We start from the raw sequence: 23,424 nt of genomic DNA on the forward strand, positions 1-23,424 counted from the left end.
TTAAAATGATTTTGTTAAGATTAAATTAATTTATTTTATTATTCAACATTAGATTAGTTGATATTGCCTTGGGTTTTTTTTTGTAATATTTGTTATATCTTGTTTTATTAAAGAAATTTTATTTTCTTAATTAAATTAAATTAAATTAACTTATCTTCAATGTTAAATTTATTGGATATTGAGTTTCTTAATAAAGTATAAATATGAAATTTAATAGATTATGATTTTGAGATTAATTCAAAATAAAAAAAATTTACTCGAATTTATTTAGTTGTTTTTAGTTAATTTTTTTTAATCTTGTTCTAAAATATATATTTTTGTTCTTTTATGAGATTTTTTATTGTTTTAAAAAAACAGATTATTAAGAAATTTTAAATTAAATTAAATTAATTAAATATAAACATTAAATGTTTTTTTTTATGGTATTTTCTTGGTTTGCTTATAGGGTTGCCATTATGATAAAGCGGATAATCTCTTTCCATTACATGGAATATAGATTTTTCTTGTTTTATATCAATGAAAATCTTTTTTTACATTGTAAAAATAAGTGACCCGGCCTGTAAATTTAGCTATTAAATTCGAAAACTAAATGAGGTGCAGATGGCGGAGCGAAAAAGGAAGGAGGTAGAAAGACAAGGGCCAAGGCGCGTGAAAATAGACACTATCGTTTCGATCTAGAAAGACAAGCTCGCTCAACTCAACTGTTAAGCCGGCACACCACCAGAGAACAACCTGAAGAATCATCGATCAGAACCTGTAAAATTTTTCCACCAAAAACGATACCCTTATTTCACCTCGCATGCTATCTTCTCTCCTTCATTCACCTCCTTGGCAAATTCCCCAAACCGTAAAACCCTCGACATCTGTCTCCTCCACAGCAATGAAGGACCGGTCGCCGCCTTCCTCATTCGGCGCCGTTTACGTCCCTCCACACTGCCGTATCCGCTCCCTCGTCTCCACTCCCTACTGTCACTCCTCCTCTAATGCTTCTTCTCCTTCTCCTCCAATTGGCTCCAAATTTCGCGAAAATCACAGCGAGAGCACTACTGTTTTAAACCCTAGAAACCGTCCTCCTCTTCATCAACAACAGAGAAACGGCGTTGCTGATAATAATGATTTTAACAGTAATAAGAAACCGGCACCGAAATTTGTTTCTGCCTACGATGACCGAGAATCAGAGGAAGGCTCTGATCTTGAAACGGACTCCCCCGTGGTTCAACCTGTGAGTAACGTATCGATCAATGTAATTTCGATATCGAATCAATTTAGCTTAATTTTTGATTTTTTAATTGTTCTTCAAAACTCTGGTTGTTAGGGTGCTTGCCTTTCTGATGACATTGAGGAGTGGAAACGGAAATTAACAATGCTTTTGCATGACAAGGAGAAGCAAGAGTTGATTTCAAGAGAGAAAAAGGACCGGCGTGATTTTGAGCAAATAGCTGCTCTTGCGAGTAAAATGGGCTTGCACAGGTGGTATCTTGTATTTCTTGATATACTGCTGGTTTCCATTTGGTGTTTTTACTGATTTTGTTTTTATTTATCTTGGCAGCCATTCCTATGCGAAAGTAGTTGTTTTTAGCAAGGCTCCGCTTCCAAACTACAGATTTGATTTGGATGACAAGCGTCCGCAGAGGGAGGTACTTTCTCCTACTTCTATTTACAAAGTTCTGCTCTCATCTGTCTGATGTAGTTTTGGTTCATAAACCAAAACAATGTCGTTATTAGCTTTGAAAGCTGAATTGCTGAAGTATTATTTCCTTTTTTGCTCTTTTCTGGCCCCTGTTTTTGCTCGCTTCATCTCGTCCTAAGCTCTTAAATCTCTTTCAATTGAATTTTAGGTCCGAAACACCGCATATGTATTTTCAATGTCCATTTATTCTTGTTTTCTTTTGTACATTTGTTTGCCCCTTGTTGGAAAAACCTTCTGCATGTTCCATATACAGCTTTTGTACTTTTCATTATACATGGTTTGTGAGCTTTAAATTGAAGGTTTGAAGAATTGGCAGGTGAACTTACCTCTTGGTTTGCTACAAAGAGTTGATGCTTATCTTGGAGACTACCTCTATCAAAGGTCCAGGATTAATAGTAATTTTCCAGATACATTTTCTAGATCAAGCAGTAGTAGTCTCTCCACAGATGATGGGCTTTTTGAGCAACCTGAGCCACTGGCATCCAGTAAGGCTGTTACGGAGAAAATTCTGTGGCGGAGAAGTATGCAATTGTGTGATCAGCAACAAGCTTGGCAGGTTATCTTACCCTGAATAATATGGAACTATGTCATGTATCTATTTCTATATCAATGCATCTCTTCCTTATAGCTATCATCTCAGGCAAATCTCCATACCAGTTACTTTGTGAAAAATTGCCTCAAGAAAAATCCTGGGGAAAAACCAGTCCCACTGGCTCTGGAACAATCGTTCTTTTGCGACTTGAGAGGATAGACAGCATGTAAACACAATTACTATCATTATTTATTAAAAAGCAGCTTTGCCTCGTCTCGCGCAAATAAATGAATAGTATTGGTTTTCCACTTTGTTTTCCCACACTTGCATACAAGTCCCATATGATCCAATATCTTCTCATGTAGATAATTAATGTACTTTTTTAACTAAAAATTGCACACCAAAATTAGTTTGTCGTTTTTTTTTGAAAAAACAAGGGATGTGATATTGGGATTTCATTCACAGGAAAAATTTGAGCTCTATGTATTTTATAAAATTTAATATCCTGAACTAATTATTAGGCTCCGATACCAATATATTCTGCTCTTTTTTTTTTAAATAAAAACACCTAATAAATACGATGTCCTAGGCTTTACACTGGTAGACCCATGTTCGAACCTCTGTTCATAACACCATCACTTTATTATTATGGTGGCAGGGTTATTTTTGAAAAGATTCCTTTTTGTTTTTTACCTTAAATAAAATTTGGATTATTTTCTTTTGGCATTGCTCCATGTCTTAGCTTAGATAATTGTAGGTGCCTCGCGCATTCTCAAACTTGGGTTGTTTACGGGGACAAATCCAGACTTCAGTTCTTGGAGGGGCTAAAGTGTTGCATTTTCATTTTGCAATGGCCATTTTCACATAAAAGTTCTAAAAATTTGTAGAGAGAGTCCCTCTTGTAACTAGCAGTTTTGGATTGCACCTTGTCATGTAACAGACCTTAGCTCACCATTTTTATTATATCAATGTGGTGGACCACAGGATTTTTCAAGTTATATGTGCAAAAAAGATTTGGACAATATTATCATCAGTTTCAGACAACATTTGGAGTTCCTTGTCCTTGCATTTAGTTTGTAATCCTAATGAAGGGGAAAATGTTCATCAGGCCCTTACTAGTTTGTGTTTACACAGTCTATCATAATATCCTGAGCCAAAACCATTTTTTACAAGTGGATACTGGTCCAGACTTAAGACTTGCTAACTCTCCTCTTCATTGAGGTTGTCTATAAGTCTGGATGGTGCTAGGTAACTTGTTGCCCAAGTAAGAATACATGCACAGAGTACTTGCAAAGATTGTATGAGATTCTAGTATGTTTATTCATAGTTTTGTGTAACATTGATTTTTTTATTATTATTTTTTGATTAAAGAACTCGAAGAGGTTTAAATTTTTTTTTGCAGTATGTTTCGTGATTTGAATTCTGAAATATGATGAAGTTAGTTTTTTTTAATTTCTTTTAGGAATCTCCAGAAGGCTGCAAGATGGTTGAATTTCGTAAAACTCTTCCTGCTTACAAAGAGAAGGATGCCATAATGGCAGCCATTTCACAAAATCAGGTTTGTAATGCATAGGTCTTTTGTACTTTTTTCTTTTCCTCTTTTTTTTTATAAGTTGTTTGGTTCCAACTTTGCATGGAAATCTGTTGTCATCAATTTTCTTAAATGAAGGTATCTGTCTGTGTTTCTAAGAAATGAATGTATTCAGCATAAGGGTTAAGAGCTCACACTTGGTTTGTATAAAGTTTATTCAAGCTTGTCTAAATGCACCAAGCTAGAATACCTTTATGTTACTATAAATTTCCCTGTCTATAATCCATCTCTCCTGCTATTAAACCTCCTTTGAAGTTCATTGCAATGATGTAATAAGCTTGTCAAAAGGAAATCATTACTTCGGTTAGGTTTTCTGTATTTGAAGATGGTAAATCCTGTGGTCTACTGAACTTTCAAGTTTTTTGTCTTAATTTTTTTATTGGGATGTTGTTGTTATATATTGAAGTTGAACTTCCACACGCACGAGGATGGAAAGAATTGTTATGCTGGCGTGGATTGATTCCTAGCTTTGCTTGTCAATATTATTCAAGAATTAATGCTTCATAATTTGCACTAAAGCCTAACTTTTTGTATTTTACAGATTGTTATAATCTCTGGTGCAACTGGCTGCGGCAAAACCACGCAAATTCCACAATTCATTTTAGAATCTGAGGTAGAATCTGTTCGTGGAGCTGTTTGTAATATTATATGTACACAGCCAAGACGAATATCTGCTATGTCTGTTTCTGAAAGAATTGCTTCAGAGAGAGGGGAGAAATTGGGTGAACGTGTGAGTTTCTTCTCAGAAACATTCTGGGTTACTTTGTCCGAATCACTACCTTTTATCAGTAACACATTTCAAGAAATTGAAGCAAATCTTGTTGTTTTATTGGCTTTTGTTTGAAGGTCGGATACAAGGTTCGGCTTGAGGGTGTAAAGGGAAAGGATACCCACCTTCTCTTCTGTACCACTGGCATCCTGTTGAGAAGACTGCTTGTTGATAGAAGTTTAAAAGGAATAACTCATGTGATTGTGGATGAGATACATGAACGTGGAATGAATGAGGGTAACTTTTAGCTGTTTGAGGTTTTATTTTGGGGATGATGAGATCTGATTTCTCACAATGAACTTTTGACACCAGATTTTCTGCTCATTGTCCTTAAGGATCTCCTTCCTCATCGGCCAGAACTGAAGCTGATTCTAATGAGTGCAACCCTTGATGCCGAGCTTTTCTCATCATATTTTGATGGAGCTCCAATACTACGCATTCCAGTAAGTTAAAAGTCCAGTTAGCAGTGTTGCACTGTCTTCTTTCATTGTTTGTTGAGGCAATTTATAGTTAGAATCCATCAGTATATGAATTTGCTTGGGCTGTCCCTTTTCTTTGCTTCCTACTTACTGTTTTATTTTTATTATAAATTACTTGTGGAGAGAGAGGAAAAAGTTATGCCTTTGGTTACGAATTATATTCCTTTGGAGAATTTTTTCTTTTTTTGGTCATTTGGAATGCTTGCGTTTTAGTGCTGGTATTTTAAATCATGCACTGATTATGTGTTGTAGTTATGATGCCTGGGCTGTCCCTTTTCTTTGCTTCCTACTTACTGTTTTATTTTTATTATAAATTACTTGTGGAGAGAGGAGAAAAAGTTATGCCTTTGGTTATGAATAATATTCCTTTGGAGAATTTTTTCTTTTTTTGGTCATTTGTAATGCTTGTGGTTTAGTGCTGGTATTTTAAATCATGCACTGATTATGTGTTGTAGTTATGATGCCTGATCCTGGTCTGCACTCGTATGACAAGCATCTGGTGATACAAACAATTTACCAGTGGATTTCTTGATTTTCTGCCTTCAATAATACATTGAAATGATGGTCATTGTTTATTCTACCCTAGTTTTAAAGAACAAAAATATGAGTTCACAGGATAGTAGAATTATTTTTTTGTTAGAAGAAGGTGCAGTGAGACTCTTTTTGATTGTATACTAAATAATCCACCAGTTTGGGCAATGTGATGAGTAAAGTTGAAAAAGCGGAGTGACATCTATTCTGACGAGCAAAGATGGGCTATGGTACTTCTTTTTTCTGATTTCATTATTGTTTGAGAACAACTCTCCACATTTATTGTAGTCATCTTATTTTTATTCAATCTTAAATTACACAGTGTAGCTAGGAAGTTCTGTTTCTTTCTTTATTGTTGTTGTGGTAAATATTTCCTTAATGCTGATTGGTCTTGCCATGACTGTTTAAAACTTATTTATTCAATGTGCATCCATATATTTTGGCATGTTAAATCTTTTATTTATCTCTTATTATTGCAATCCATGGGTTGGAAGGTTTGTTCTAATGGTCCTTCTTTTAACGGTCTTATTTAGGGTTTTACATTCCCGGTACGGACTCATTTTCTGGAAAATATTCTGGAAATGACGGGTTACAGATTGACCCAATGCAACCAAATTGATGGTTATGGTCAGGAAAAGATGTGGAGGATAGGCAAACAAGCTCCGAGAAAAAGGAAGAGTCAAATTGCTTCAAGTGTTGAGGTATAGATGTTCTTAAGGTTATATTCTACCATTTTGTAATTTTTATATATTTTGATTTTTCTTTTTGCATTTTGAAAAAATATAATCAGGATGCTCTTAGAACAGCTGATTTTAAGGAGTACAGTAGCCAGACTCGGGAGTCTTTGTCATGTTGGAATCCTGATAGCATAGGTTTTAATCTTGTTGAATATCTCTTATGTAATATTTGTGAGAATGAGAGGCCAGGTGCTGTTCTTGTTTTCATGACGGGGTGGGATGACATAAGTTCTTTGAAGGATAAGCTTCAAGCTCATCCTTTCTTAGGAGATCCAAGCCGAGTCTTGTTGCTCACTTGCCATGGTTCTATGGCCAGCTCAGAGCAGGTAATTTTATTCTTTTAATTTACTCTTCTGATTATTAATTTGATTTGACTGTGTAGTTTCTTGCCACTCATATGCTTATTTTCTGCAAATTAATGAGTAACCAATAGTGGAAAGCAGAACAGCAAATTCTTACTGCATATTTCAGCTGCTTTTTACTAAGATATTTTTTGGTATCCTATCTTTTAAGATTGCACAGGACATTCTTCCCTTTCAATTTTCTTAAACATTACTAATATGATGTATTTGGAATGCATTTAGAGGTTAATATTTGATGAGCCTCAAGAGGATGTGCGGAAAATAGTACTGGCTACTAATATTGCTGAGACAAGTATCACTATCAATGATATTGTTTTCGTTCTTGACTGTGGGAAAGCAAAGGAGTCTTCCTATGATGCATTGAATAACACTCCTTGTCTGCTTCCTTCCTGGATTTCTAAGGTTTCTGCTCAACAAGTAAGTTCCTCTGTTGGATATATGAGCTATAAGATGGCATCTGGTGTTGTTTTTTAGTACATGTTGTGTTTTGATCATCTGAAAAAGTCATCCTCACAATTTCTTATCAAGCATTCTTTCTCTCTTTTAATAACCTCATCGTCAAATAAATTCCTGTATTGGTTCGACACATGGTGGGCTAGTGGGACAGGTATTTCCCCTCCCCAGCATGTGTAGAGTCTGTAATTACTGCCTTGGCAAGTAACAGGGAAGTAGCACTAGTAGTTTTTGTACATGAAATTCATTTTGGTGACCTGATAGTAGGTGATCTCGTATGAACTTTAGTGGTTGATAAATTAGATTGGTCATTGAAGGCAAGCCAATTATCTACAAAGAGCCATTTAAGTTAGCTTTTTAGAACTAGAGTAGTTTCATTTTTCCCCTCATCATGTGTGTATGTTTTGTGGGCATGCATTCATCAGAGCCATGGTTTAAGTAGCTGTGTCATGTTGCTTAACAGTTACCACCAACAAAGATTTTCACATATTTGACTAAAATCAGTCAGCACTAATAGTTTCAATGAATGTCAAATCATTTATAAAAAAATATTTAACCCCTAGCTGATGCATGCACTGATCACAACAATTCAGTGTAGTGTTGAATTCAGATTGAAGATATTACTGACCAACTTTAGTTGGCTGGATTAACGCAGTTAGTGAGGGTTATGCATTATTGTAGCACTACTTGATCTACTGTTAACTTAGTTTGATCAGCCTTTTTGGTTGGGGGTTAAGCATGGTTGGCCTTAATCCTGAAAAGGGGGTTTGTTTTAATAGGAAGAGCTATACAGGGTTAAGCGACCACCACTATTTGCCCTGCCTTAGCCACTGTAATAACAATTCAGGAGTTTTCTACAATGCCTTGTGTCAAGTTGCAAAACCCTTGTCGCTAAATTCCTTTTTCTAAAAGTTTGGTTGAGATGGTGTAGTATTAGGGTGTTTCCATTGTTTATTGGATCTTATGTGGCCCTTTAATTCCTGCCATTCCTTTCCCAACAATATCTCTTAAGGCATGCATTTCATTTGGAGTTGGCCTCCTGGTTACCAAATTGGGCTAGCCCACTCTACTGGCTAGAGTAGAAAGTTAAATTCTCTGCCCAACTTCTCGTTCAAATCTAGGCAATCACTGGATTCCTGTAATTAAACAATAAAAAATTTATATGATAAGTAGACAGGGTTGAAGATAGTTTATTTAGTAGAAAGAATATGAAACTATAGCCTTGTAGCGAGTGTGCAGTTAAAAGAAAAGGAGGGAAAAGGAACAAAAGAATTTATTTTATTCTTGTAAGTTGTAATACATAAAAGGAAGAAGCTAGATCAAGGAACGTTACTCTATCTGCTTAAATGCTTACAGTATGGCATATATTTGGCCTGCAGGAAGAGATGCAACTATTTCTGTATCTTGTCACAATGCCAATTTTTTTTTTTGTCTGCTTAATTGATATTTTCAAATTCATGTTTACTAACCATGTTTGGTTTCTCTTTATATTTTTTATAATGTAGAGAAGAGGAAGAGCTGGCCGCGTTCAACCAGGAGAATGTTATCACCTCTATCCTAGGTGTGTATATGATGCTTTTGCAGAGTACCAATTGCCAGAAATTTTGAGAACGCCTTTGCAGTCTATTTGTCTACAAATCAAAAGTCTGAAACTTGGAAGCATATCTGACTTTCTATCTAGGGCTTTGCAGTCGCCTGAGTTATTAGCGGTACCCTTCTTTCTTATTTTTATATTCTTGTGACGTACTTAGGCTTCCTTTTATTTTTTGCCCTTGCCTGTAGAAATTATTGTCAACTTTTCCCTTCATACAACTGATTTTCTCATGCCTACCTCTTTTGACTTTTTGCTTTCAATTTATGTATTACAGGTTCAAAATGCCATTGAATATTTAAAAATCATTGGAGCCTTGGATCAGAATGAAAACTTGACTGTTCTAGGTAGGCCTAAATCTCTCTATATATTCTTTATCAGTTTTTAGATTTGTGTAACTTATGCTAATGCAAAAGCATATATTGATGGTAAGATTTTGTTCCACTCAATCTGACTGTCACTTGGCAGGTGGATATTTGACTATGCTTCCAGTGGAGCCTAAGCTCGGAAAAATGCTCGTTTTAGGTGCTATTTTGAATTGCCTGGATCCAGTACTAACTGTTGTTGCAGGTCTTAGTGTCAGAGATCCTTTCTTGATGCCATTGGACAAGAAGGATGTAAGTCACCTTCCAAATCTTATATTATTAGATGAAAGTCAATTCTCTATGTGCTTTGATTAGGATGAAAGCAAAAAATCATATATTTATGGCTGGGTCTGCTATCGGCTTCAATGGGCTGCACATGATTGCATTACGCTTTTCTTAATAATTCATATGAATATGATCATGCAAACTTCCTTTACCCTTTAGTTGCTTTTGTTGAGATTGTAGTTAGGCTTAGGTATTACCATTTGGCATGCAAGTATTAGATGTCACCATAGGGAAGGGGGAAACAAACTGTTGACTCAGGTTTCTGTCCTGATATAGATTTAGCATAGCAGTGGCTAGCAAGGGAGCTTTTGGATTGCACTTCTAATAATGGCTGGAAACTCTGCAGCTTTGATGCTGTGGTTGCCTGAAGATATGAATATTCTTTGGGTAGTAGGGCCTTACTGTTTTTCTTTTTGTGGCATGTGACTGTTGTGGGTGTTTGTGTGCATTGAGGTTTGGGGTTGTGGGATTCCAGTTGTAGGCCAGCAGCATAGTGATAATGAAGTCTGAAACGCTGCTGATTATTCTTGCTTGTTATTCTTAGAATATGATCATTTAGGAGGTGTTTGTTTTGCGTGAAAATTTTACAGCGAAATGTTTTCTTGATTTTCTCCTAAAATATTTGTTAGGAAAATTGGTCAACATAAAATATTTTACAATCAACCTTTAAACCTTGCTAATTTATCGGCGTATATTTTCAGCTCATGAAGTTTCATAAAATAATTTATGGATAATAATCCACTTACAATCTTTTAATTATTTCAACCACCACCACCTTGCTGCTGCCACAACCACTACTCCTCAACAACCACCATCTCCATCTCCATCTCCATCTGCACCACCATCCCACAACCACTACTCCTATTAATGCAACACATCTTCATCATCATTCTACTATCATCATATCATTACTTGCCAAACATTGTAAATTTTTTTCCATTTGTAAAATATTTTACTCAGAAAAACCCTTAATGTCTATTTGTGCTATGCAGCTTGCAGAGGCTGCAAAATCTCAGTTTTCTGGTGATTATAGTGACCACCTAGCACTTGTCCGAGCCTATGAGGGCTGGAAAGATGCTGAAAGAGATCTTTCTGGATATGAGTACTGCTGGAGAAATTTTCTCTCAGTGCAATCTATGAAAGCTATTGATTCTCTTCGGAAGGAGTTCTTCTCCTTGCTCATGGATACCGGCCTTGTCGATGGCAACCCAACCACCTGCAATGCATGGAGCCACGATGAGCATCTGGTTCGAGCAGTTATTTGCAGTGGCCTCTATCCTGGAATTTGCTCCATTGTGGTGAGTCATTTTATTTTCGTGGGTTTTTATGCTTTCACATCATCATCATCTGAATTGTGATGTTCCTTTGACTTGAAATGGCCTATTTATTTTATAAATGTGCTATTTAGATGATGTGGTGGGAAAAGAGGGATGATACTTAATTTTGTGTGCTTTTCACAAATCATGAGTGCTGACTTAATTCCATGTACAGCACAATGAGAAGTCATTTTCATTAAAAACCATGGAGGATGGCCAGGTGCTTCTGCACTCTGTAAGTTCCCTCTTCCTGAATGTTATCTCTTCTCTTCTGAAATATGTGTAAGGGGACCCGTGTCCTTGTTCTCTTTTTAGTTGCTTGGTATTTTCTCTCCCCAGAACTCGGTTAATGCTCGAGAATCAAAAATCCCCTATCCATGGCTGGTTTTCAATGAGAAGATAAAAGTTAATAGTGTTTTTCTCCGGGATTCAACTGCTGTTTCTGATTCAGTGCTGCTTCTATTTGGCGGGAGCATCTCTAGAGGGGATGCTGTGAGTTTTTCTCATCTCTTAAAAATCACTTGCTAGCTGGAGTTGCATCACTGCGTGTGGTGGTTTTTCTTTTACTGACCATGTTTATCCATGCATAATTCTCTTACAGGATGGGCACTTGAAAATGTTGGGAGGATTTCTGGAATTCTACATGCAACCTTCTGTAGCAGAAATGTATCAGAGCTTGAGGAGAGAGCTCGATGAGCTGATTCAGACCAAAGTAGGCAAACGTTGGATGGGAACTGGATTTATATTTTTACATTAGTTTTGATATGTTTTGTGTGCCGTCTCTCCACTTCTCTTGCTAAAAGTTTCCAACTGTTAAAGGGTCTGATATTGTTAATTTTTGTCAATTGTTCGTGGTGAATATCGACAGCTGCTGAATCCCAGGATGGACATACACATGCACCATGAGCTTCTCTCTGCAGTGCGTTTGTTAGTTTCAGAGGATAATTGTGATGGCAGATTTGTGTTCGGTTGCCATTTCTTCAAGTCCTCAAAACCAACTGTTTTTGCTACCCAGCCAACCTTAATTTCAAGGGGTGATAGTGGACCTGGAGGTGATAATTCCAAGAGTCAGCTCCAGACATTGCTCACCCGGGCAGGATATGCTGCACCATCGTACAAGACAAAGCAATTGAAGAACAACCAATTTCGCGCCACTGTTGAGTTCAATGGAATGCAAATTATGGGACAGCCTTGCAATAACAAGAAGAGTGCAGAAAAAGATGCAGCGGCTGAAGCCCTGCAGTGGCTGGTGGGTGGGACCCAAACAAGCCAGGAATACATTAATCACATGTCAATGTTGCTAAAGAAGAGCAAAAAGGATCATTACTAAAAAAGGTTTCTGAAGCTTCCTATAGACTGCTTTTTTGGAGAGCCACTAGCTGAACCTTTTGTTCCCAGCAATTCTTGAACTCAAGGAAATGTAGTCTTCTTGTTATGTAGGTCCAACTCTCTTTCTCCCCTAAAGAGGAAAAGGATGGTTGAACGACAATGTCACCTTAGCAAACCTAACCTTATCTTGATAAAGGGTCATGGCCATTAGCAATTGGACAGATGCTCAAGTCCACGACAGGAGCTGCAAGCTAATGCTAATAACTTGTGGGTGATTTGGAATATCAGATAACCTGCATTTAGACATGGAGTTGAGCTGAAGAGTCACTGTTAAGAGAACTGGCATGGATCTCTCCACTTTATCCAGTTCATGCTTTTCCTGTGGAGCTGCATGATTGACAATGCCTGAAAGTGTAATCATCCGAGACCAAGCACTTCTGATTTGTCGCACAGCATCAGAGATGGGAATCAGAGCTAACCCCTGTTTCGAGTCCAGTATTCATTTTGATTGGATTTTTGTATAGTTAGATGGAAAAAAAATTAGGATGCCCGGAACATCATGGGGGCTGTATATACGAATGTGTAAATTGTTCTTACATGATTTTTAGCTACTTTCCTTGTCATGGAAGGATCCAGGTACAAAGACCTGTTATTCTGTTATGCCCATGGATATATTATATTGTTCATTTGCATGTCTGTTGTCTCTAAGGTGGAAGGATCCGGATTTGTACAACAGCTTTGGTTTGTTTCAACTTGGATGATAGGAATGCGAGCTGCAACACTTTGAGGTCCTCAACCTTCATGTACTCAGATTCGGCGCAGTGGAGGAGATTTCAGGTGGTTTTGCTTGATGGACGCATGGGGTTCGGTTCAACTAGGTAGATTGAATTTCAATTTGGGATAGCAGTTGGTTGTAGTCAAGTTTTTCCAGTCTCTGAAAACCGAGCAAAAATTGTCAGTAATTATAAATGCTATTGATGGCCAACGAAGAGTTCGAGTTTCTAGATGAGAGCTAATCACATCTAGAGGCAGATGGACCGAGTGGCTGCAAGATATTAATGAAAACACGCTACCGTGATCAGATGATTTTGAGGAATGTCATTGACCTCTTTCTCGCCAGTCATCTTAATTTGATGGTGATTGGTTAAGACACTAACATCCGAGGCCCCCTGTCTGGATTTTATAACGACATGAAGATTCTACTGATAAGGGAATAAAAAAAAGAGGCGAACACTAACCAAGTAACCATCCATCATTATCTTTATATGTCGCAAACGTACTCTGCTTTTGAAGAACTCAGAATAGTGATGAATCTAGTGATACCACATCTGATGGACTCGGCTTTGGCAGCTTGCTCCAAGTCTCATTCTAAACACTAAGGTCCCTTTACTGCTCAGAACATGACCACCTATGCACTGAAGCTTCCAAGTGAAGCCAGCACAGACCATTGTTAGAGAGGGCCTGTGCTGGGGTTGGGTTTGCATGTCCGTGACTTTGGTAAGTATTTCCTCCACACGTTTTTTAGTATAGCATACATTGCATCTGCATGTGATCATGGGCAGTATTCTATTAGGAGATGAGCTGTTGAGAGTCTTGAGACTGTTGTGTTGACAGATAGATCTGTTGATTAATGTAAAAAACTGTTTTCCTTTCCACAAGCATCACTAGAGATAAAATTAACTTTCTCAAATCTAAAGCCTTCTTGACTTTTTCTAAACGACAAGGGGGGGAAATGAACCTCAAGCTCATCAGATTCATCAACGATTCTTCTCCGCCAGTTGTTACGGGATCTCGATCCCTCGAATTTTATAGCAAAATCACATGACCATCCTCGAAACGACATTGATTTTGCTGTCGGGGTCAGGCCAAGGTTGACCAGGTAAAATAATTTTGAGATCCGACCGTAAGACTACGGGACAGGCTGGTGAAGGTTTGCTCCTCCATGTCAAGATTCTTCTTTACAAGAGTAAGAAATGATCTTATTGTATTTTTATTTTCATTTCTAAATTAAGTTTCGCTACTAGAGGGGGGAAACTGGAAGTCAGAAAGTGGAACCAAAGATGTGCTATTGTCTGGAATTCTATCGTCCTCAAATTGTACTTCGTTACATCTTACTTGTAGAGATCTCGGTAAGTTAGTGCCCAATTGACCCTAATGAATGTGACCCCAAGCATGTTACGAAGCATCTTCGTCGTTACGCTGTAACGTTGCCGGGGTGTCGGGCCCTAATAAACGCCCGTAGGAATTGAGAGTGGTAGTGTTAGGGTCCCTTCATATTTGTATCGTGACTTTAATTTGTGTGGATCGTTTTCAATGGTTGCGAGAATGAGGAGCTCCTTGGCCCACATCTTGCTAGCTTGAAATCGCAAGCACAATTTAATAGGCCGAGAAAGGGTCGGGTTCATGGATGTTTCTTCGAGATCCTTAACATCTGGGGCAAGTGGGGAAGTTTGCTGGCTGTCGATGAAAAATATCGATTGCGATAGGATAGCTCGGTCTGTCCATTGAAGGGGTGTGATATTTTGCTTCTGGCTCCAAATTGTTTAGTTTAGCCCTACTTTGCCAGGGGTAAAAAGCTTTTCGGACCTCGGACTATATGACAAACCTCGTAATTGCACATTCCGCACTTTCTTTAGCTTTCTCTCGGTCTCTCTCTCTACCCGATAGAAATTCAAATAAAACCTAAATCAAAACCCAAAGAAACACGAAATTAAAAGCATAGATTTACTTTGAAATTCGGCAAGTGAAACCCTAACCTTAAAATTAAAAAAAAATGATTTTTAGTCTGAAACAACTAATTAACCACGTGTTTATGTTCGATCAGATTGACTTTATTTTTTATATATGTTTATTGAGTTTTGATTTATTGGTTGTGCTGGCTGTAAGCACACATGAACAAAGTGATGGCAATGGAGAAGTGAAGAAATATAGTTCAGAGTTGAGAAACAGAGGAAAGAAGGAGATGTTGATTGCCTTTAATTGACCAAATTGATTCATTGTGCTTGGAATTCCTGAAGGGTATGTTGGGTATTAGAAATTGTTCAGCATGTAATTAATGGAATAATTGTGATAATGTTTTTGTTATCTTTTAACGGGAACCTGACAGCAAATGGAATGTGTTATCCAAAATTACACGATAAGATATTATTTAAAATTATATTATAAAATATGTATATAGCGTGTTGTGGTCTATGAAAATTGAGGTAGCAAAGTGTTACTGTCGTTAAACTATGAGCTGTTTAACGTGATTTATCCTGAATTTGATGTTCTTTGACACTAAAATTGCACATCATTGCTTACTGCAACTTATTCTGAAGCCTCTTTGGGAAGAATTAATCGGAGCACGTAGAGATTATATGCAAATTAGATGAATTATGTTGTTTGTTAATTGAATGAATAGAGGGATAATATTATATATTATTTAATTATTATAGGGATAAAATTGATGAAAAAAAATAAGAGGTTTCACTTGTTATTGTGTTGCTTTATGGTTGAAGATATTGAAGATATTTTAATCTTCTTTTTTCTTCTTCTTTTTTTTTTTTTGAATTATTATACAAAGAATATAAAAATGATGTTTTATCGTAGTAATTTCAACATTATTTTATTATTTTATTACATTAAAAATAAGCTTGACATCTTAAATGTTTTTATTAACGCATATTATCTTTACTATATTTTATTTTATGTAAACATCAACACTTTGATTCACAGTTTTATTTTTTTTTCAATGTCAAAAAACACATTAATAACATCTATATATTAATTTTTTTGTTGTAGGAAAAAAATTATCCGACTTACAGCTAGACGAATTGGATAAACCCGTCAATACTTTGTTTTTTGCTTTTACTGGAACAAATAGTTTGTATAGGCTTTTTATTTATAATTATATTGCAAAAAAACACATTTGAAAAGTTTATATATATATATTATTTTTTTTGCAAAAAACAATTATCCGATTGCCACGGTTCAAATAGTTTGTTCTGAATGGATTTACATGATCAAAACTTGCTGCAGATGGTATTGTGAGTGTCATAAAGCAAGGTTTATGGCACGTGGCTTCAGTTACAGAGATAATATTGAGCATGAGGAGACTTTCACTCCAATTATCCGGACCACCCTGATGCTGAAGTTTATTACCGGCTTCGGCTGTGGATCAATCTTCTATCCTCGACAAGAACAGCACTTGGCCGACACGCGCACTAGGAAAATTAAATTAAACATGCTCATCACTAGCCTAACACTACAAAAACCGAAAAACAAGCAAAATTATATTTGCTAGTTTGAGCAAATATCACGGAGGTTGTTCTAACAAATTTGTCGGTACTTTATTAAGAAAAGTCTAGCCCAAATCAGCAAAAAAAAAAAAAATATCAAAATCGACCTTAAAAATGGTGGGTTTTGGCTTTGAATTTTATAGTGGAAGACCTATTAGGTCACCCATTGAAAGAATAAAAGTAGAGCGTAGACAAGAGGGTTTTGCAAAGGAAGTCCTCTTTTCACCCCTTTAAGCTGAGCAAATTAACATTTCAAGGAATAACGTGTAAATCTTACACGAGTCTAGCTCGCATTGGTTCTTTTCTTTCATCAAGTTTTTCACTGGGACTCCAAGTTTTTTTTACATGTAAATCGTACGAGATCATAGCCACCAATTAGACACGTGGAGTGAGAAGCGCTTGGTCAAGTAGGACCAGCCGCAAAAGTGGTCCCTTAGTTTGAAAAGAAAATTACGGGTTTTTTTTTTAAAAAAAAAATCCTAACATTTCTAATGTATTTTTAGAAAAAAGAAAAATTAAAATACGTAAAGATTTATTCTATATAATCTGGTCAACTTGATTAATTTAAAAATAATTAAATAATTTAAAAAATAACATAGTTTAACTAAAAACAATTCAAAAATACACCTTGTCAAAAACAAATATATATATATATATATATTGAAATTCAATTTTCAATTGAGTTAATATTGAAAAAAAAATTAAAAAAAATCAACTTAGAAAAATAAAGCATGCTTGAGGCAGGATAAATTCTTAGACGAGTCATCCATATATGTCTCATATGTTCACAAAATTTAATTTTTTATAACCTCTTTAACTTAAGATTGACAGGTAAACACAATGCATAAACCAGACCTTAATTTTCTTTTTCCTTTTTACGAATCAAACCAGACCTCAAAACTACTGATTGAGTGTTTGTTTAGCTTAATGCAAAACCATAAACAACAGCAAAAAGTCTCAGTAACTGTTTGGGAGAGCCTATTAAATTGATTTTTTTAATATATTTTGATGATTTTAACGTTTTGATGTTAAAATTAAAAAAAATATATAATTTATTTTAATATATTTTTAAATTAAAAATATCTTAAAAAATACATTGCTATAGCAAGCATTCAATCTCCCCATGTTTAGAGCTCATTTGGCGACGTAATTGCTAAAAGATTTATTTTTTATTTAAAATTATTTTTTTATATTTTTTTTAATATTTTAATTTTAAAAATAAATATTTTAAAAACTAACAGCTAAATTGAGATTGGGATTATAGTTGCCATTGAAATATTTTTTATTTAGAAATATATTAAAATAATATTTTTTTTATTTTGTAAAAATTATTATTTACAACAATACATTAAAATAATCTAAAAACATAAAAAAAAATAATTTTAAACTATTGTTTTAAATACAAATTCAACCCGTATCCAAATACATAAACCCTCTGAAAACGTACTAGGTCTATGAATAGAATGAAAAGTTAAAAAGCCCTAGAATTTAATTGCTTACACGGGGTTAGATGAGAATTTAGTGATATAGATTTCTGATGCCCGGCAACATGTCCGGCCTTGTCATTCTATGGAGAAATACATCCCCGTTTAAACAAGACTCTCAATTTCCAACGGTTCCCGAAGAAAACATGACGGAAAAATGCTTTTATCCTTATCAAATCTAAATCAGTGAATTGTAAAACAGAAAGCAAGAAATAACAGCATGGTCTCTAGCGGTTAAAATTTCGTTTTCATGGGCACACGTGGTAAATGAATTAATCCCTTGATGAATCCAAATGAGTTTTTCCGAGAGAGAGAGAGAGAGAAAGGAGACTTGGCATCCGCTTCACATCATGTCGAGGGCGAGGCTTTTTCTTTCCGGCTGGAAAACCTGTTATCTAAATTCGTTTCATAACTAAAAGAACTTTTCATGTTGTGGAGTTTACACAGATTTTACATGTAAAAATTCGAAAAGCTAGAGAGAAGATGAGAATCCCATTCGAAAGCGCTTTTTTTTAGCTTAACCCAATATTTTTCTTTTCTTTTTGCAGCTACCACTACAGCTGCAACCCAATATGTAAACCAGGGAACCTTCCCAGGCAGGAGGGCCGCACCTACCAAAATTGACCTAGGTGGAGCCCCTCCATAATAAAAGGTCAGTTTTTTATGCATAACAACTCAAGATTTCATTCTCCCAGCTGGAATATTCCTACCAACAATATGCCTTTTTCTTTTTTTCTTTTTTTTTTCCATTGGAATCATCATTTATTTTCAGGTAGGAACCCTACATGAAAACACTGAACGCAGCTTCATATGGGTACTGTTCCCCTAGAAAGGGAGAGGAGGGAAATTAATGCAGGAATATGTGTAGGGGCAATAATACAAGCTTTATAGGTGACATTCATTGTGGCCGAGACTTTTGTGTTGACCCGTTTTGTCTATATGTGTGTGTCTTTTGTTTCGCATCTCTCTCTCTCTCTCTCTCTCTCTCTCGAGTCTTGTTGTCACTTCTAACAGAAGTGGCAGTTCGATGTCTTCTGTCCCCCGTTAAATAATTTGATAAATGTTAATTCATTTAAAAAGTTAGCTCCCTACTTTTAGAATCCTTAATTTAGGGTCTCGTGTTAATTGATTAAAGTATTTTTTTATTATGAAAAAAATAATTGATAGCGGAAATATTTGATTAGGTAGGCTTCATTAATTAACAAGTTGTTCGTGTCATTTATTTATTTTTATTTTTATTGGCATTTGTTATCAATATTTGTTGAGACAGAAATAAGAGATTTGTTTGTTTTGGATTTTCAAATTCAACCGATTCCATACTAAATAAAACAATGATAAGAATATCATGTACGATGTGTTGGGAATTCTAAGGGATTAAAAATGTTTTTTTTAACAGATCTGTCACAGTTTTTTTTTCCCTGTGTTCTCTGTATTATATTTTTTTTAAAAAAGACAAAACTCGGTGATTGACTGCCTATTTGCGCAAAGTGGTCCATCATCCTCGTTAGTGATTAGTATTGCTCTATTGTTATTTTTATTTTATTAATTTTTTAAAAGAAAATGGTTTCTTAAAAGTCCCATTTGTTTCAAGTAAAATTATTTTCTAGATTTTTTACCATTAAAAAAATTGGTAAACATTAAAATATGTTTTTTTTTTTGTTAATCTCATCATCTTTAATTTTTTTTCATATATTAAATATGTTTCTTATTCTTTTAATAAACTTAAAAATTAATTAAAATATTGATAAGTTATTTTTTAATTTATTTTTTATAGCCAAGTTAAATAATGAAAACTAAATTTAAATTTATTTTGTACAACATTATTAAATATTAAAAAATAGCTCAATTTTTAAAAATATATTTTTCATAAAAACCACCTTAAACAAAATACTGCCCATCAAACAAAATACTATTCCTTCACTATCCCTTTCGAGTTGTCCCTTTTCTTTTTTTTTTCATTTCGTGCAACCACGTCCAAATGCAGTCTCAGCAGTGTGTGTGGAAACAGTATTTTGACCTTACCGGCACACGTTCCAACTAATGGCACCGAAACCATTAACGAGATCCATCATTTTCTTTTTAACGAATTCAATTTTCCCTGTGTTTAATTTTTAACTGGAGAACTCATCATTGCCTTCAGATAGTGCAGGTTTTTTTTTTTTTTTGAAAAAAACCAGAGATACAGGGTGGTATCGTGATATAAAATGGTTCAGGATTCATTATATATATGTAATCGAAGTGGGTTTATAAGAAATTATTTTTTGAATACATTGAACTTAAGTGAGGATATATATAAATAAAAAACGTGCAAACAAAATCATATAAAATGCATATAATATCATCATGGAGAGGATAATTGTATTTAATTTGCTCATGCATCCTGTGTTTGTTGATCTACTTTGCTAGTAGTGATATATAGACTAAGTTTATCCAATGATTTTTCATCTATAATACCTGGAGAATATGATCATGTAATATTAACTGATGTATAAACTCTGTTCGAAGATATCTCTGACGGTGTAAAAAGTTCATCATTTCAGGAGGGAGCAAAATTATGTCTGTGTTCTAGCGTCGAAGATGCTTTTTTTTTAAAATTCAACGATAAAAATATCTTCCAAGTAAGCTTAAAGTATGAAAATAGTGATAAAGTAATGTAATAATTGCACAGTGAGAAAAGGAAAAGAAAAGGAAAAGGTAAGGGAAGGTCTTTGAGATTCAGCCTGGTGACAGAGTAATGTGTTCTGGTAGAACAGGAGATGATGGTTTTCTCTCTGGCTTAACCGAAAGAGAGAAAAATCATGGAAAGTCTAATCAATCAGATGCTGAATTATAGTTTTGCGTTGAAACATTAAATTTCTTTTTATTGCCAGCAAAACAGTTTCCATTATCCAGGCTGCTCTGAAGTACTCTAACATGAACACAGCTTTAACTGTCATTAATTATAATTCCATCTTCAAGTACCAACGCCACTCTACCCAGTACCTATACACAGACCTTTTTTTGACTTTTCCCTCCTTAAAAGAATTGGTACAGCACAACGACAGCAAAAAAAATAAAAAATCCCAACAAAGCTCCAAGTCTGAATTACGCAACGGGAGACGTCCTTGGTTTATATTCTAATATTCTTTAAAAGTATTTTAGAAAATATTAAAATAATTTCTTTTACTTTTTTATTTTTAATATTTGATGTAAAAAATATTTTAAAAAAACACTCGAACATATATAAAATCACAGTACCAAACATTCTTCCCTCTTTTCTGTTCTCAATTTCCTCTTCATCTCTTGCGAAACTTGATTTTAAGATTTACGGGTGCAAAGAATTACAAAGTCATTCATTATTCATTTTTTACGAGAAAGGATATAAAGTCATTTATTATTTAGCTTTCCACTGGTTTGCATGCCAAGACCATGTTATAAGGGACCAGAGATATTTTTTAACATAAAAAAATTTATGACCAAGTTTTGAAAAATTCTTTAGTGGGGTTGTTAAACCCATATTCATAATAGTTTTGAAAAAAAAAATTAAGATAAATTTTCATTGTAAAATTAAAAGTGAATATGTAATTTTAATAAAATAAATTGACAATTAAATGTGATGACATATCTATTAATCTAAATCAAAGATGGAGTAAGAAAGTTAAAATAAAGATACTTACTAAAATATCTAATCTCATATCGCGTGTAACTTTTGAAGAAAAATTTATTGGAATATAGAACATTAGTTTTTTTTTTTTTGTTATAAATATAAGTCATTTTAAATAAGCACAAAACATATATTTTTCAAGTTTAAAATCATTTTTTTAACTTATTTGTTTATCTTAGCGGACAAAATTTTTTTAACTGGAATCATTGTTTCTACTAAAAAAATACATATTTTACATTTGTTAAAGCAGGTTAAAAAATATCAATATAATATGTTGATGTTTTTATGTTTGATTGAAAACAAAAACAAAAAATCATAAATGTTATAAAAAATGATCAGAATTGAATTTTCATGTCAATCTTCTTATTATTGTTATTGTTATTGTTATTTTCATGTCAAATGTATGATAATTAAAAAAATCAAATAAAAATTTATAATATTACTCAAGAACCATATTAAAATTGAAGATTGAGTAAAAAAGCAAGGCAAAAATAAAATAAAACCATATTAAAATTGAAGATTGAGTAAAAAAGCAAGGCAAAAATAAAATAAAACCATATTAAAATTGAAGATTGAGTAAAAAAGCAAGGCAAAAATAAAATAAAATTGAGTGCCTCAGAAAAAAATGATAGAAAATGGTTAAGCCTAGCAATTGCCTCTTCCACGAGTCATGCACGCGCATGCCTGAAGGCAAAGCCCACGTGTATGGCCTTGCTTTTTTTTTTTTTGAAAAAAAGAGGGAAGACAAATAAGTAATATACTTGCCCTCTTTTTTGCCACCAAAATAGTTAGAATCTGGGTGTAAAAAGTAGTTTTTTTTTTTACTATAAAACTTATTTTCAACAAACTCTTCACGTGAGAAACATCAATAAATCTATTTTTGCTCTTAAAGTAGCAAAAATTGGTTAAAATTAAAAATTCAAACCGGGACCACATATCTTCTCAAGATCTGATTAACCTTTTCTTGTAAGATAAGGATAAAAAATTACCATCATTAAGCTTTTCTTGTTAGATGAGATATTTTGACAACAAACTTGACTATTTTGATTGTCGAAAGCGTGACAGCCAAATACTCTCTTTTTATAATTATTTTTTAGCGAGTCTCTCTCTCATCAAGTGACTAAAAATAATAAAAAAAAAATTTTGAATCAAAATAAAAATCATAAAAATCCAAGATTAGATATATTATATTATATTTGCTTCTTACATTTCAGTTATTTGTCTTGTAATTTTATAGTTCTAGCACAATTCCAAAGCTAATTTCATCCTGTTAATTTAGAGAGTGACCGAGTTAAAAATAAAAAGAAAAAACAAGAGCCTTACTGTTCATATAAATTAGATGGAGCGACTAAGACTTCTCCAATCACTGTGGGTTTTGTTGTGTTTATAAGTGAATCATTTTTTTAACTAATTACAGAAGATATATATATATATATTTCAATAACTGGCCCTTACATGTTTTCTAGACCGCGTGTTTGTTATTCTTTTTTTAAAAGAAGAACTTTGCCAGATATTTATATTTTTTAAAATTGAGTGAAAAAATGCTTAACTCGTTACCACGGATCTTGGAAGCAATTCCAACACTAGCTAGCATATATTGCTGGATCATGAAATTGTCCTGTTAAACTCACAACTGGTGTTTCAGCAAATATTTATCTGACATCACGATATTTTAACATGCGATTATGTTCAAACTACGTTATTTTATTAGATATTCTTGAGGTCTTGTTATCTTCCTGAAATTTTTACCAATAATAAAAAAAAAACAAAGCGGATCCTAATTGATTGCATTGATTTTCCAATCGGCACACTCATGATTGACCTCGACACCTCACATTAATCATTTCGAAAGGAGAAAGGAGATGCTACTTCTCCACGAGCTTATCTCTTTTTTTTCGAGGCTAGCAGTAGCCTAGGGTGATGACCTTGCCTTGGCTTATCTAACTCTCGCTCGCTTCTTTGAACAAAACATGCCTTTCAAGTTATTGGC

The 23,424-nt window shown here is 34.4% G+C and overlaps 1 protein-coding gene across 1 annotated transcript; it reads left to right on the plus strand.

Annotated features, from left to right (window-relative positions):
• Positions 1–588: 588 nt before the first annotated feature.
• On the plus strand, positions 589–12,722 carry LOC133697108 (DExH-box ATP-dependent RNA helicase DExH5, mitochondrial). The gene is made up of 19 exons (XM_062119468.1): positions 589–1,222; positions 1,316–1,470; positions 1,550–1,637; positions 2,007–2,246; positions 3,685–3,780; positions 4,355–4,543; positions 4,660–4,819; positions 4,895–5,025; positions 6,126–6,293; positions 6,383–6,655; positions 6,914–7,108; positions 8,650–8,853; positions 9,013–9,082; positions 9,204–9,352; positions 10,378–10,683; positions 10,877–10,936; positions 11,041–11,193; positions 11,303–11,413; positions 11,570–12,722. Exons 1-19 carry the CDS (start codon positions 800–802, stop codon positions 12,029–12,031), a joined length of 3,633 nt encoding a protein of 1,210 aa, XP_061975452.1. The 5' UTR covers positions 589–799; the 3' UTR covers positions 12,032–12,722.
• The last annotated feature ends 10,702 nt before the right edge of the window (positions 12,723–23,424 follow it).

This window comes from Populus nigra, chromosome 6 (assembly GCF_951802175.1).
Source record: "Populus nigra chromosome 6, ddPopNigr1.1, whole genome shotgun sequence".
Taxonomy (NCBI): domain Eukaryota; kingdom Viridiplantae; phylum Streptophyta; class Magnoliopsida; order Malpighiales; family Salicaceae; genus Populus; species Populus nigra.